The 17,156-nt window shown below is 54.2% G+C and overlaps 1 protein-coding gene across 4 annotated transcripts in view; it reads right to left on the bottom strand.

Moving 5' to 3' along the window:
- Window positions 1-532: 532 nt before the first annotated feature.
- Window positions 533-17,156, bottom strand: part of LOC144724519 (phosphatidylinositol 5-phosphate 4-kinase type-2 alpha-like) — a 213,179-nt gene continuing 196,555 nt past the window's right edge. For all 4 annotated transcript variants that reach the window (XM_078603728.1, XM_078603729.1, XM_078603732.1 and 1 more), the window contains 3 exons: window positions 11,638-11,962; window positions 9,362-9,465; window positions 533-7,677 (listed from right to left, as the gene is read on the bottom strand). In XM_078603728.1, the coding sequence (XP_078459854.1) occupies window positions 7,597-7,677; window positions 9,362-9,465; window positions 11,638-11,962 (510 nt within the window). In that variant the 3' untranslated portion in view covers window positions 533-7,596. The remainder of the gene's footprint in view (window positions 7,678-9,361; window positions 9,466-11,637; window positions 11,963-17,156) is intronic.

Below are 17,156 nucleotides of genomic sequence, written 5' to 3'. Positions count from 1 at the left end.
CTGTGGCTGCTGCGTGGTGATCGTTGCATTGGCGACGGCAGGGTTCCCCGGGACAAAGTCTTGCGTCCTTACAAACGAAGACATCTTCTCCTGGAAGCAGTGGCGACAATTAACTTACTCTAGAGGACGTCTGTCAAAAAACATCACCAAGCTGCAGCGTGTACAACATTGTTTGGCTGATCTCGTCAAGGAGCATAACACATCACGCGAACTAACCACCGCATCTTGCGCGCTTTCCTGGCCGTCTGGAACGCTCTTCCTTCCGATATTAGGAAGCCACTTGGAGCTATGTGCATTTTTAAATCATCATCTAGATGGACAAACCAATTTCTTGAGAATAACTCTTTGATTTTAGTTTGTCGTCTTGCGTCCTTTCAAAGGAAGACATCTTCCTGGAAGCGGTCGGTGATGATTCGATGCTGAACGACGATTCAAAGGCGCCCCTGGGGAAAAAAACCCAAAACGTCTAGAAGCGCACAGGCGGCGGATTGTTTTAAACGTGTATTAAAAACGTGACTGCGTGAGCCGCCCGTGGCGTTTTTGTTTTTGCTTATATATTTAAAATGCATAATAACGTACATTACAGTCATTGCTACAACTGACAGCAAAAAAAAACAAACGGAGGGGAACGAGGACGAATGTTAATGTTACGACGACAAATCAACAGGTGAAGTCTTCACGTTGTGTACACGGTGTGTGGGGTGGAGGGGGGGGGAAGTGCACACAACGTAATCGGACGTTCAACGCCGCGCACGGTACCAGCCACACACACGCACGCAGACAGGGTGACGACGACAACGACGCACCGATAGCAAAAATTTTCCATTAAAAGAAAAAAAACAACAGCAGCCGACCAACCCACTCAAAGAGGCGGTCGACTGCGGTTCCTTGCGCCGGAAAGCTGTTTTGTTGGAGCGCTATTTGCGTCGAATTGGTGAACGCGCTTTTCTTATAATATAGTACTAAAAAATGTTATTACTTCGTGAAGGCCGGGTAGTATACAATAATAACAGTGCGCGCTTCTCCGTGCTGTACAGCCGCACTGCCGGAGTTTATTCACGGGGCATTCAGATGGGCGCCACGGTGGCTCGGAGATGTTAACTACCTCACGGGTCTACAGGAGGTCGTGGGTTCAATCCAGTCCCTGACGCCTGCTGCTGTATATTTGCAGTTTGCGGTGACTCTCTCCTGGTGGTCACGTGGATTTTTCTCCGGGTCCTCCGGGTTTCCCCCACAATCATTGAAAATTTTCGACATGCGTTTGGGAGTATTTGGCCGGTAAAATTTTCACGTGATGATGAGCCACTTTGTTGAGCTATCAATTGTGATGGCCAGGTCGTTTCTGAAAAAAAAGCTACATAGCTCAGTGGGCCTTACCCGGTAAAACAAAGTGTAATCGTTCAAATTAGATGACAAGGTGGAGGTGGTGTTTAGTACACCGTGTGTGTACTTGACAACTTTCACGGTGCACAACCTTCCGATTTACTTTGGTCTGCAGGCCCTCCACACCCATCCATCCTACCCCGCACCTTACCAGCCCCAAACACAAAGGGGATTTGGGTGGCGATGTTTTATACACACCGCACCAGGAACTAATTTGAGGCCGAGTCGACCTAGGGGAGGCCCAAGCCCGGTCCAGATAATCCATCACTGGTGTTGGCCGTGAGCGGGAATCAAGCCTGGGGCTCTCTGGGTTCGTAGCGCAGCGCGATAACCGCTACACTACCGCCCCCCACCCACACAAACAAACAAAACCAGCTGTCACGTTTTTTCTTATAAACCAAGAGGAAATGGGATAATTTCCTTCAGGCGGATCCAGGGTTATTTAAATTAGCCGTCTTTGTCATGTTGGGAGGGGGCGCAGGGAAGTGTGGAAAATTGAACGAGGATTTGTGTGTATGTGTCATCATGTCACTGGGAAGTCGCCGTGGGATGGGAATGGCTCACGTCAACACTGCCTACGGAGAGGGGGGGTTAGCGAGGATGGGGGGGGGGGTATGCAGTTCACGAAGCGATGCTATTTTACATTTTTGATCTTTCACGCAGCATGTTCAATCCATCGCATTTTGCGATGTGTGCGTTGGCCCGTCCCCTCCTCCACACACGCGACCCGGGCGAACGTCGGGTGAACGTCGGGCGAACCTTCGCCCGTTCACCATCCGGTCCACGGGGGTCAGGGGAATTCTTCACGCAACTTCTGCAGCCCCCCCCCCCCCAACAATTCCCCAAAACTGCCGAGTCCACCCTAACCCCAATGTCTGTATCAAGCGCACAACGTGCTGCTGCGTAGAGGTGCGCACAACGGGGAGACGACACGGCGCTGTTCGAGTAGCAGTGGACAGGGTCGTTATGGGGGGGGGGGGGGGGCAGCTTCACTGAACACAGCAGCAGCAGCGGTGGTGGGGGTGCTACACCCTCACCGCACCACCTCCATCCCAACGGTGCCGAGCAAGCCACCGTGGTGGAGCTGTCAAGCGTGCAGGGCAGTGCAACTACCAGCACAGCAGGAGATTTTACACACGAGTGTGTATATATTGTTTTAGATGTACAGGGTGCTTCAAAAAATGTTAACACTTCTGAGAATTTGCAACAATACCGCAAGCAATGTGCCTCCGGGCTCTGGAGACCACCTGTAGAAGATTCCAGGCAACGTGTTGACAATGGAGACTGACTTTTTCAAGCTATTAATGTACATTTGTTATCATGTTACAGTGTATTATCCGTTCTTTTTCCATCAACATCAATCGTCCCATGTGTTAACATTTTTTGTGAAGCACCCTGTATATATCGCTCGAGAGAGTGAATATGGGCGAGCCCCCCAAAAGAGATTGGTGTTATTGCAGCAGGGCCCCCCCCCACCACCGCCCGCCCCGGCGTGTAGCGGAATCCCGTGGTGCGTCCCGAGTTGTCGAATGTGGTTTTACCCAAATCGTGTGGCAGCGTTTCTACATCTATAGATATGCGTGTGTGTATGTACGCATGCACAAGCGCGGCTTGTTCTGGAGTAGTAGTTGCGTGGTTAAAAAAAAAACGCGACGCTACGGGCGGACAATGGGGGGGGGGGGGGGTAGAAAAAGTGAACGCAATAAAAATGTATAATGACACGCAGCGAAACATTTAATAACGCTTTTAAGTAAGCCCACAGTGCAAGCCAGCGTGCTGCTGCTGTTAACTGCTGCTAGCTGCTGCTGCTGCAAGTGATCGATCCTGCTGCACACAGCGGGAATTCGGCATCAAGACCGCGTGCGCGCTCGCCTCTGCTCGTCCTCATGCATCCGGCAAACGCGAACGGCCAGACGTTGATGTTCACCACCCAACGTTGGCGCGACGTCCGACGCAAAACTTTGCTCCCGACCGAGAAAGCCACGAGGGGAGAGGCTATCAACAGCAAAGCCATGCTTGGTTGGAAAATGACATCGAAAAGGCGTGTGCCAAGAACTACGACATTTAATGATACTAATTATAATAACGATTAGAAAGACGTGTAAACCACGGCTACGCTTTGTTCTTTAGTCGTGCTCGGTGCAGAGATGGCTGGCTCGAACGCCCATGATCCACGCGCAGCTTAACTCCTGGAAATAGCAACATTATTGTCTTTTATTATTATTTATATTTCTATCTCTGGTGTATCTCTCGCTGTGAACATCATCATCATCATCAAAGGCAGTAACCCACCGCAGTTAACACCACCACGCGACACACACCCACGGCGTCAGTGCCCACGCGGCAATAATTGGCAGAGACAGAGAGATCACGCCAGAGAAGGTGAGGGGAGAGAGGCAGGGTGGTGGTGGGGGGGGGGCAGTGAAAAAAACAAACAACTTATCGACTACAGAAGTTACACTTTTAAATTCAGAGCTGTAAACTTGTCGCGCCGTCCTCGCGAGATCGGGCAAGGTGCCCCCCCCCCCCCATCCCACCCTCGGGCGTGCGGCAGCGCTGCTTCATCACGACGACTCTCAAAATCGACCGAACATCGCCGCGGTGTCCTCGCAAGGCGGGGGGGGGGCTACGCTGTCTCGCTCCGTCCGATCTCGGGGAAAGTGGCTCAAGAGGTTGCAGACACCGGACTGGCGCTCACAAGGGAGATCGCCGGAATGGTCGGCGGGGCGGAGGGGATGGTCAGCGTTAAAGCACAGACGCACCGCTGGAAAGGGTCGAAGTCATGCCGACCCCTGAGAAAAGTGGCTGCGACCAACGAAGATTTTCGCTCGGGACTACAGAGGGCGGGGGGAGTGATTTAGGTGGGACTCGGAGAGAGAGGGAGCGGATGGAAACGGGCAGCATTTGTGGCGGAGAGTGAAGTTTCACGGCTGAAAAATTTGCAGTTTTGGAGGCAATCGTGTTTTAGTCAGGGAACGGCCGTTTCGTCCCATCTATTCGCTTGGAATCTTGGAACAGCGATTATTTCGTGAGAGCATTGGCCTCTCCACTGGCTACATGTTGGGTCACGCGAGCGAAGGGTTTCAGACTAAATCGACGCCTGCGACTCTTGTATTAGGGTTGATGGGGCTCTTCGCTGCTGTGTGGATGCTCCTTGCCGATTGTCATTCTGTTGCCTCGCGGACTGTGGCCGTGTCCGGCACTTCACTGCAACCACCGCAGCCTTGTGCAGCACGGACACACGCTTCCTGCACGAGCACACGGTCTGCAGCGTCGTTTTCCGAGGGCTTCGGGAGTTCCCACCGACAACTTCCAGTGGCGATTATCTGAGCCGGTCCTGGGCCTCCCCTAGGTCGACTCAGCCTCAAATGAGTACCTGGTGCGGTGGTGCTGGCCACCCACCCCCATCATGCGCCGTGCCGGCCTTCACATGCGCTGCTCGCTCACAAGCACTTGCCCCCAACAGCCGGTTAAGGCTACTCGGGGTATCTTTGTCGTTGTACCGAGTACACCACTCGCGGGCCAACTTTGGGTCATCAAAGCGACAGGGAGAGATGTGACCTGGGGAGCTGGGCAGTGAGCCGGGAGGCAGCTGTCTGCACACCACGTGGACGAGTGGGACCACCGCCCCTGCTGTTTTACTTCTGTCAAACAGCACACACACACACTGTCTCTCTCCTTCTCTCTCCCCAACCGTCTGCCACCATGACCCGAGATGCTCTTGACACCAACGTGAAAAGAAGCCGAGCCCCGGAACCCCAACGGTGCCACTGCCGAGGTCTCTCCGAGCCCAGGTGCGCGTCGTTATGACTTCACGGACCATTTGTCCCCTTCTGGAAACCGATTGTTACATTTTTACCTTTTGCCAGGTATGGGACCCACTGAACTATACAGCTCTTTTTCAGAAGCGACTCTTCACAAATGATGGCTCAACGGAAGTGGCTTATCGTCACGTGGACATTTGTAGCAGCCAAAGTACTCTAAACGCACGTTGGTTCTAAATGTGGAGAGAAAAACCGGAGGACCCGGAGAAAAATCCACACGACCAAGGGGAGAGAGGCACGCAAACTCCAAATATACAGAAGCAAGCATCGTCAGGGTCGGGATCGAACCCACGATCTCCTGTATACCAGGCGAGGGAATTAACGTCTCCTAGCCACCGTTTGTCACCGACGGTGTCTGTCTTACGAGCCAGCAGAGCGCATCTGGGGAGGGCTCTGTGTGTGCATTCTCTGTCTGTGGTGGCCTCCTTGAGATGCGTATGTATCGATCTCTCCATGCACAAACGAGTTGCAACAAACCCTCGCGGCGTCTATAAAACGATGCACCTGCCCCCGCGCGTGCAGTTTCTTCATTGTGGGTTTTGGCTCTTCGAACGACACCGCATACTTTGACCGTCTTCTGCCAGTTGTCATCGGCACAATCGAATCATCCCACGATGGTTTGACACGTGAAAGGCAAAATTGTTTTTTTAGCAGCCACAAACAATGACGCTCGTCGTTACTGCTGGTGTTGCAACTTTTTGGGGACGAAAGAGTTCCGGAAAATGAATCGCCAAGTGTGCAAGAGGAAGAAAGGAACGTGGCAGATTGCTGTTAAACGGCTGTGACAAATCAACGAGCACAAACTGCCTAAGATTTCCAGACGGCCGTCAGCTCCTCACTGTGGCGCTCACCAATCCTCCCCCCATGCCTCACCTCTCTCGCTCTCTGCTACCCTCAGCCCGGGCTCTCAAGTCCAGAGTTGGCGGCCGAGTCTGTGTGTCGGAGGCGGTGCAAATGTCCCGTGAGCTCAACAGGCGTTTACGGCTAGGGCCGGGGGTGAGCTGTCTGCGCGAAAAAAAACAACAACCTCAAATCCAAGGGCCAACCACAGTCGTTCCTGCAAGGCCACTGCCTCTAGTTCAACTTGCTCCTCGCTTCTATTCGGTGATCTCCACTCAACCTTATCCCACCTCGCCGCTGGGACGCAATCTCTCTCGTCTGTGCATGAGACCCGAGACTCGGGGTAAGAAAAAAAACGAAGAAAATCTGTCATTTTTTTGCCGTTGCAATTTAGTCACGGGAAACATTTCAAATATTTCCAGATCTGGCCAGATGACGGCACACAGCAGGCCAACACCTGGGAAACCGATGCCACGGGGCATGCGCTGTCCACTCTACAGCGGGGCGCTTCTCCTAACGCCCCCGCGGGAAACCACCAGGGGGGAGGCTGCAGCCGACGAGCCATCAACTTCGCGTCCAGCCGGCTCGGGAGCTGAGCTGAGCGCGCTCATGACACGGGAATGCGGTCCCCGCGTGCCGTGGGTCCCCGCGTGCCGTGGGTCCCCGCGTGCCGTGGGTCCCCGCGTGCCGTGGGTCCCCGCGTGCCGTGGGTCCCCGCGTGCCGTGGGTCCCCGCGTGCCGTGGGTCCCCGCGTGCCGTGGGTCCCCGCGTGCCGTGGGTCCCCGCGTGCCGTGGGTCCCCGCGTGCCGTGGTCGCTCATCCCACTTCTGCCGCGGCAAGAGCCGCCGTCGCAGCAAGAGCCGTCTCGTCGTCCGTGCGGCTGGCGAGCGAGTGAGCGGCGAGCGAGCGGCAAGCGAGCGGCAAGCGAGCGAGAGGAGACGTGGAATGAACTCGCGGGTGACCCACGTCGTTGTATCGTGAGATTAAGGGGAACATTTCCCCACGAGGCCTGCATGAAGCGACGCACGGCAACCGGTCGACGTGGTGATTGATTAAAGGTCGCCCACCGGTGGCCCGCAGAGAGAAAGAGGAAAGATGAAAGGCTCGGCTGACGAGGAGGCGGCACGCGCACACTCGCAGTAGTCGCTCCGTTAGTCTGCATCCCTCGCCGTCTACCACCCACCCCCAACCCCCGCGTGTCGTGTCGTGGTGTTAACGGAACTAGTGCAAAGGCAATGGCAGAAAAAAACACTCATATCACCCCCCTCCCCCCCGGCCCTCCCCGTACCCTCCCGCTCCCTCTCTCCCTCACTCCCCCACATCATATCCGCCTCTCCACGACTCTGTCACAAGTTCTGCTGCGTAAAACTCACTGGAACAACAAACATTTTTTTAAAAAATGTTTTTTTTTCTCTTTTTTTATGTAACAACATTGTCCCACTTTACTCATCAACTTGTTGACAATAATAATGATAACCATATTAATAATATCAATAATACACTATTCACGTTGTAGCCTTTAAGCGAAGGCCAGGAGGCAGGATTGAAGCTATTCTAGAATGCTCGCCATGAAGTCCAGGAATCGCTTGGAATACTGCTCAGGGTTCACCGTCGAGATTTCCGCTCCAGCCTGCGTACAGATAACACCACACACACCATCAAAATCATCATCGTCATCGTCGTCGTTGTCATCGTGATCATCCTCATCGCTGTCGTCATCATCATTATCGTCATCATTGTCATCATCATCATTGTTGTCATCATCATCGTCGTTATCATCATCATAGTTATCATCATCGTCACTGCCATCGTCATTGTCATCATCATCGTTGTAATCATCATCATTTTTGTTGCCAGTTTTCATCATCGTTGCGCGATCAAACCGCATGACGCATCCAATCGCTCAGGCTGTGTTGATGACAGCAAACACTGCCAACTAAATTCGTATTCATACCTGGAATGTGACTCTCCCCCCCCTAGCTAGCCTCGGACACACACGCACACACACACACGCACACGCACACACACACACACGCACACACGCCCGATGCGGTTCACCCAACAAACACCCGCGCTACGGAGGCGACAGCGCAAGAACGGCTGTGGGTGCTACGGCCCCCGTGTGTGCGTGTGCGCGTGTGCGCGTGCGCGTGTGTGCGTGCGTGTGTGGGCGTGTGCGCGTGCGTGTGTGTGTGCGGTGCCGTGTAGAGTTCGGTGCTCGCGACAGAGGTGGTCGTGTGATCCCAGCAGGACCACATCCCCGATTAGCATGGTTGGCTACATTCGGTGCAAAAGAAGTTCAACATACGTACATACACCTTGTCAGAGCGTATGTTAACTACCTCGTCTGATATACAGGAGGTCGTGGGTTCGATCCTGACCCCTGACGCCTGCTGCATATTTGGAGTTTGCGGGTGTCTCTCTCCCCGTGGTCGTGTGGATATTTCTCCAGGTCCTCACGGTTTTTCCCCTCCACATTTAGAATCAACGTGCATTTCGAGTTATTTGACTAGTATTAATTTCCCAAGTAATACGCCACTTCGTTGAGCTATGATATGTAGCCAGGATGCTTCTGAAAAAGCGCTATACAGCTCAGTGGAACCTTACATGGTCAAATAAAAATATAGTTTAGTTTAGCTTTAACGTCTATGGAAAATGGCGGTTTACACCACGACCACCACGTGCCAAAAAGGTTCCCGGACAAAAGAGAAAGCGTTAAACTGGTTTCACCGTAGGGCGATTCTTCACTATGCTTCGGGCGTGAGCAAATGCACTCAAGATTAAGAAACACGTGACCGCGTGTGATGAGGTCGGATTCATGACTGTCGACTGACAGCTACGGCTATGTCTATGGGACCTTTTGTGCCAGTACTAACAAAATGATGAAAAAACACAAGAACTTTCTGGCAATAACACAGGAGGTGTTAAGATGTTCAAACACCAACTAGACACTCACAACTATTGCAAGGGATCAAGTCTGCCTTAACCACTCATAATTGTGGCAAAACATGCAAACCGATTGGCCTCCACCAGACAGCCTCCCCCCTACGGCCACGTGTCACCACCGGTGTTAGACCAGAGAACGACGCCACGAGGCGAACAGCACAGAGGACAACAACGCCACTATATCGAACGTCTTCATCGCCTGGCTTGAGTGGCCAAACCGCCACGCGCAAACACTCTACTGGGTGCGGCAGCGGCCAATTGGCCAGGGCGCGTGGGTGACAGGTCGGGCTCGTGGCACTGTCACCCGGTGACGGCTGCAGTGCCATGAGCAGTCGTGCTGTGAAGGCCCAGCGAGGGCCGACTCTTACCCCGTGCTTCACAGTCTTGGCTGCGTGTGCGGCCTTCTTCTTGGCGTCGTAGTGAGTGAGGATGTCGATGATCGCCATGAAGTAAACTTCTTTCCGCGGAGCACCTTGTTGGGGAAGGGGGGGGTGGGGGGCGGTGGGGAGCGGGGAGAGGGTCAGGGGTCACACGCGCCGTGCGTGTTGCCACGTCGCCGCGCTCGGTGGAGTTCACCGTCGAGCGGTCGTGGTGGTTGACGAACGGCGACTCGCCGAGCCACTTCACCCGCTGGCTCGCTCGTCGGCGGTCGGCCACCTCCTGATCACTCTTCTATTGCTACCACCATGGCCACTGTTCCCGGGGACTTCACTCATCGCTTCCTCCACCCATGTTGAGGACTCGGTTTATCAGACACCGACTGTTTCGACTCATCCACACTGCAGGTGATAACCACACACTCATCACACTCACCCACTCACCACACTGCAGGTCACAACCACACACTCATTACACTCACCCACTCACCACACTGCAGGTCACAACCACACACTCATTACACTCACCCGCTTACCACACTGCAGGTCACAACCACACACTCATTACACTCACCCGCTTACCACACTGCAGGTGATAACCACACACTCAGCACACTCACCCGCTCACCACACTGCAGGTCACAACCACACACTCAGCACACTCACCCGCTCACCACACTGCAGGTGATAACCACACACTCATTACACTCACCCACTCACCACACTGCAGGTCACAACCACACACTCAGCACACTCACCCGCTCACCACACTGCAGGTGATAACCACACACTCATTACACTCACCCACTCACCACACTGCAGGTCACAACCACACACTCATTACGCTCACCCGCTCACCACACTGCAGGTCACAACCACACACTCATCACACTCACCAGCTCACCACACTGCAGGTCACAACCACACACTCAGCACACTCACCACACTGCAGGTCACAACCACACACTCATCACACTCACCCACTCACCACACTGCAGGTCACAACCACACACTCATCACACTCACCAGCTCACCACACTGCAGGTCACAACCACACACTCAGCACACTCAGCACACTCACCACACTGTAGGTCACAACCACACACTCATCACACTCACCACACTGCAGATCACAACCACACACTCAGCACACTCACCTGCTCACCACACTGCAGGTCACAACCACACACTCATCACACTCACCCACTCACCACACTGCAGGTCACAACCACACACTCATCAGACTCACCTGCTCACCACACTGCAGGTCACAACCACACACTCATTACACTCACCTGCTCACCACACTGTAGGTCACAACCACACACTCATCACACTCACCTGCTCACCACACTGCAGGTCACAACCACACACTCATCACACTCACCCGCTCACCACACTGCAGGTCACAACCACACACTCATCACACTCACCCACTCACCACACTGCAGGTCACAACCACACACTCATCACACTCACCTGCTCACCACACTGCAGGTCACAACCACACACTCATCACACTCACCCGCAACAATAATATTAGTACCCTAGCGGGCTGCAGCTGTTTGTTGCTGACTGCTCGAAGTTTTGGACCTTCAGGGCCTGTGCTCAGCAATTTGTTTAAAAAACTAAATACCCCCATGCACTCTAAACAAATTTTTTTTTAATTTTACCAGATAAGGCCCACTGAGCTATATAGCTCTTTTGCAGACGCGACTCTGGCTATCACAAATGATAGCTTAATGGAAGTGGCTTATCGTCACGTAGACATTTAGAGCAGCAGCAGCCCAAAAAACTCTAAACGCGCGAAGTTGATTCTAAACGTGGAGGGGAAAAAACCGTGAGGACCCGGAGAAGGAGAGAGTGACACGCAAACTCCAAATACACCGCAGCAGGCGTCAAGGGGTCGGGATGTAATCACTGAGAATAATTAAATAGCTATACTAAAACTCAACTAGATATAAATATTTTTTATCAGGTAAGGCCCACTGAGTTATATTGCACAAATGATAGCTCAACACAGTGGCTTATCACGTGGAAAATTATAGCAGCCGAATACTCTAAATGCACGTTGATTTTAAATTAGGGAAAAAACCAAATATACAGCAGGCGTCAGGGGTCGGGATCGAACCCACAAACTCCAGTAGACCAGGCGAGGGAGTTAACATCTCCTAGGCACCGTAGCGCCCGTCTAAACTCCTCGCAAATTAACTCATTGGCAGGGAGGGCGGCGGCGATGGCGGCGGCGATGGTGGCGGGGGACTCACTCTCGTGGGCCTTGAGCGCGTACACGTCCGTGTTGGGGTCGAACTCGCCGGGCCCCATCGGCTTGTAGGCGGCCACGGAGAAGCCCGAGCAGTCGGGCGGCGTCGTGCCGTAGGAGCCCACCACCCCGGCGGGGCCGCCCGAGCCGTTGGCGTCCGACCCGGTCTCGTCGTCGCCCCCCGCCCACTCCGCGCCGCCCTCCCCCTCCTCCCCGCCCTCGCCGCCCTCCTCCCCCTCCTCCACGTCGTCGTCGTCCTGATCGGCGCGCTCCACATCGTGGATGCCCACCAGCAGGCTGTAGTCCATGATCTTCAGCTGCGCTAGGAACTGCACGCGGGGTGGGGGGACACACACGCGCGCACGCGACCGGAGTTAACGACAAGTCAGAGAGGCGAGCGCGGAAACTTAGGGGTACCCCCCCCTGCTCACCCACTGGCCCCAAGCCCCCTAGAAAGCCAGCTCCCTGCCCAGGGGTTGCTCCTGGTCGGGTGGGTTGATCGGGTGAGTGGGTGGGTGGGTCAGGTTGGTCTCATTGGTGGGTTGGTCGGTTGAGTGGGTTGGGTAGGTCGTGTGGGTGGGAGGTGGTTTGGTCAGGTGGGTGGGTGAGTGGGTGACAAGGTTGTTTGGGTGAGTGGCGGATGTCAGATGCATCGCAGCCTCTCATCACACTCCTGCGTCACGATGCGAAGTGGCTCAATGCACGGCGGCGCAGTGCAAGGTGGCGGGATGCAAGGTGGCAGTAAGCTATGGTCTATCCTCTGCTGGATGAAGGCCTCCCCACGTCGGCAACATCCCCCGTTGAGATTCCTGCGACTCCACGACCCATCATCCAGGCCGGCGGTTGTGCCGACCGAATTCACGTCGCGCACGCGCACGTAAAAAACAAAAACCCATTACTTACACAAACACATTTTATTTAAAATAAAAGTACGCTACAACTCGACCGTGACCACCACCTGTTTATAAAATCCATGCGCCCCGGGTATGGGGGGTGCCGAGACATTTAGTTTAAATGCCGATTGACGTTCGCACTCAATGCCTGCCAAAAGATCACAACCCCCCCACCGCCCCACACCCTCCAAAGAACAGAGACAAAGATCCCCCCCCGTATAGCATTGACAGACTGTTGGGGCAAGTGCTGTTAGCGAGCGCCTATGAAGGCCGGAACGGCACACGAGGGTGGCCAGCACCACGCCCGGCCCCCTTTGTCTCCTGACTGGCGATGTTTACACGCCGCACCAGGTACTCATTTGAGGCTAAGACGACCTAGGGAAGGCCCAGGACAGAGTTCAGATATTCGTAACCGACGCTGGCCGTGAGCCGGGAATCAAACTCTGATCGCTGGGTTTGTGGCGCAGCGCGCTAACCGCTGCGCCACCGCTCCAACCCAAGGAACGATGCGCGTAGCTACGTAGCGCCAAACACACACGCTCGCGTCCAGCAGCCCGCTAATAAAACAAACGCACACTCGCTCAAAATAACCTGCCAAGAAGCCGCACAGTCCGTGAGCCCGTACATCTGCCATCCATGTTTAAAGACAAAAGACGGAGAGATCCCACATGTGGCCAGGCTGGGCTGGTGGGGCGCGTGTGGCTAGCGGGCACCTACTGAAGGCTGGCGGAACGGGGGGATAGAGGGTTGGGGGGAGGCGGTGGTGGGTCCATACCTTTGCTCTGCTGCCCTTGCCTCCGCGCGTAACGTCGTCCACATTGCACAAGGACGTTTTGGGCTGAGTGAACCCGAGTTGGCGGTTCAGACCAGGTTGAGCGAATCGATGAACAACTCGTGTTTTTTGCGCGGCCAGCTAAATGAGAGTGTGGATCGCCAGGATCTTAGCAGGGTGTACAGAGACCCACACATGTGAGAGTGGGTGGGTGGGGGGGCGGTGGAGGTCAACGCCCGATCCCCGTGAAGATGAAATATAAATGGAAATTAATCCACGAGATACACGGCCATCATACCGTGGCAAGCCAGGAGATGGCGACCTCAGGGTGACCTTGGGGCAAACAGCCACGGAGCAAGTCTGCTGTGTTACAGGCCACACGCATCACAGCCAGCAGCATCCGGCTGCCTATGAACCGAATGCTCCCAGGTCGTCCAGAGAGACGTATGTATGTACGTATGTTGAACTTCTTTCGTACCGTACATAGTTAACCCTGCTCATTGGAGCTGCGGCGGAAAGACAACAAACTAAACACAAAAATAAGTTATAATGAAATGAGTTTTCAAACTCGATTTAAAAGTGCATAGCTCTAGTGGCTTCCAAATAATCGGAAAGAAGAGAGTTCCAGACGGCCGCAGAAGAGCATCTGAAAGCGTGCGATGCGGTGAGCCGTTGCTGCGAGGATGACCGGAGTTCACGTGATGGTTTATGCTCCTTGACGAGATCAGCGAGGTATCGTGGTTCATTTTCGCGTCGTACGTAGCCAACTGTGCTCATCGGAGACAGGGGATGAATCGCTGTTTCCGTCGCGGTTCGGCGACCTCATCATCAGCAGCAGCAAGCGGCAGGGAACGCCGAATAGGAAGACTGCACGCGCGCAATCAACGTGAGTGCTGCCCCATACCATGTGGACTAGAGGTGGCCCAAAAGACTCTTAACACAAAGTGTGGTTGTTGCACCACTCTTGCAAGGGAGATCTTCGTTCCGTCAAGCGACACCGATCGCGCATGTAGGATAATTCACATTTGACGTTTGACCCAATGTGAATTAGAACCAAACTGATGAGGCACCCACAACACTCACCACGCAGAGTGGCAGAACGTCGAGCGACTTGATCGTAGGCACTCTCTATGGTAACGACCTCCCCTTGGTATATAGGCATCGGTTCGACCCTGACGCCTGCTGCTGTATATTTGGAGTTTGCGTTTCTCTCTCTCACCCTGTGGTCGCGTGGCTTTTCTTCCGGGTCCTCCTGTTTTTCCCTCCACATTTAGAATCAACATCAAACGTTCAGAGTTGTTGGTTGCTACTTTAAATTTGCACACAATAAGCCACTTCACTGAGCAACCGCTTGTGGCCAGGCCGCTTCTGAAAGAGAGCTGCATAGCTCAGTGGGCCTCGCCTGGCTTCAAGTGCGAGCATAAAAACCCTGCGCCCTCCGTCCCCTTCTCCTCCTCCTCTCCCTCCAGCTCCTCGGCGCTCCTTTTCTCAATTCTGGATGGCCACCGCCCCCGCCAACCCCTACCGCTCCACCGAATCAGACGTCAGCTGTTGTTGCTCGGCGCCACATTTCAGCTGCTCGGCGCTCGCGATCGCATAGTCCCTCCCAGAGGAAATCACAGACAAAGACACTCCCCCCCCCTTCCGCCCCATAGCCTTTAATAGACTGCAGGGGCAAGTGCTGTTGGCGAGCACCTATGAAGGCCGGCACGGCGCACGGGGGTGTGGGTGGCCGCCAATGTTTACCCACCACACCAAGTACTCATTTGAGGCTGAGTAGACCTTGAGGAGGCCCAGGACTGGTTCAGATAATCGTCACTGGTGTTGGTCGTCAGTGGGAATCGAACTCGTGTCGTCGGGTTCTGCTCCCCAAAAAGGCAAAGATCCCCCCCCCCCCCATATAGCCTTAACAGGCTGTTGGGCCAAGGGCTGTTAGCGAGTAGCAGCATCGATGGAGGTCGACACGGCACACGAGAGGGGGGGTGTGGCCGACACCACACCTGGCCGCCTTTGTCTCCCTAGTGGCGCTGCTTACTACGCACCGCACCAGGTACTCATTTGAGGCCGAGTAGACCTCGAGGAGGCCCAGAACCGGTTCAGTTCACCGTCACCGGTGTTGGGTGGCCATCAGCGGGAATCGAACTCGGGTCGTCGGGTTCCGATGCCCACCCACACAAGCCGCCAGAGGTGTGGACTCGAGTCATGTGACTCGGACTCGAGTCAGACTCGAGTCATGAATTTGATGACTTGCGACTCGACTTGGACTTGCATAACAATGACTTTGTCCCACCTATGAGATGTGGACTCGAGTCATGTGACTTGGACTCGAGTCAGACTCGAGTCATGAATTTGATGACTTGCGACTCGACTTGGACTTGCATAACAATGACTTTGTCCCACCTCTGCAAGCCGCCCCCCACCCCCTCTCCCTTAGTGCCCCCACCGCCACCACCCCCATAGCTGCTGGCCCAGATCTCACATCAGAAAGTAAACTGTGCTTCGCCTGCACGCGGTGGCCAATCGCGAGAGGGAAGTCTGTGTGGAGTGAAATGGGGGAGAGGCTGAGCGGTCCGTCAGGGACCCGTCACGGCTGGCTCTTGCGCTAGCTCCGATTCAATTACCCTTCCCACAATCGCCTGGCTGGGAAACCACCCACTGAGACGCAACAATGGGAATCGTTTTGTGAACTAAACAAAAAAACGAAACTGGTAAGGACCACTGAGCTGTTTTTATACTTTTTTGAAATGCGACCTGGCCATCACAAATGATACCTCAGCAAAGTGGCTTATCGTCGCGTGGACATTTATAGCAGCAGCCAAATACTCTCAGCGCGTGGTGACGTCGAGTATAGAAGTGGAGGGAAAAAACAGAGGACCCGGAGAAAAATCGACGCGACCACAGGGAGAGAGACACCGTAAACTCCAAATATACAGCAGGCGTCAGGGTCGGGATCAAACCCACGACCTTAGCTCCCCCCCCCCGCCCCCCGCTGCTTTCCATCCGAGCAAGCAATAGGGCAGCAGCACAATGCAATTTCATCCCGTAGCATCTTGAGACACAAACGAGGTGTTGCCGCTAGACCGTGAACAATTGTTCGGGGAGGCTGGGCGACGCCAAGTGACACCCGAGTGGCGGGGGAGAGCCATCGCAAGCCGAGCTCCTCAAGGGCGCATAAACACCGTAGCCACGCCAACTCCGATCATCCTCGCAGCAGCAGCAGCAGCAGCAGCGGGGGCTTTTTGGCTGGCGATCGAACAAAGGCGGTCACCGCATTGCGTGCTTTCAGAAGCGCTTTTGCGGCCGTCTGGAACGCTCTTCCTTGTGAGATTAGGAAGCCTCTGGAGCTGTCCAATTTTAAATAATCTGTACAGAAAACTAATTTATTTAGAACTGCTTTTTGTGTTTAGTTTGTTGTCCTTCCCCTGCACCTCCAGTTAGCACGGTTGGCTACCTACAGTGTGAAATAATTTTAACATATATCCATATGTACAGCTGCGTGGTTAGCCGTGCCCGCGCGTGTTAAGTGGTGCCCAGCTGGGATGTTGGGCCCAGACACACCAGCAAAACCACTGCTTTTAAGTCTTTATGAAAGCCATCATTTGCATGTCACACCGTGTGGAATAATAATAACGATAACGATGGCAGGAATAATAATGCCTTAGAATTATCCAGGGAAGTCTCACTGAGCCACGGGGGTGCCTTTTTAGGCGTTCGAATTATTGACCTTGATTTTGAAGCATTCCACACGGTCGTCAATAGCACTGCCCTATAGAGGACAACATACAATAGGTGACATTTTGTGGCAATGGCTCCTTCTTCACAGCAAAGAGATCTCTCTCTCTCTCTCTGCTCCAGGGC

Source organism: Lampetra planeri, chromosome 21, assembly GCF_965212315.1.
Source record: "Lampetra planeri chromosome 21, kcLamPlan1.2.h2, whole genome shotgun sequence".
NCBI lineage: Eukaryota > Metazoa > Chordata > Hyperoartia > Petromyzontiformes > Petromyzontidae > Lampetra > Lampetra planeri.
This window is presented reverse-complemented; position numbering and strand designations above follow the sequence as displayed.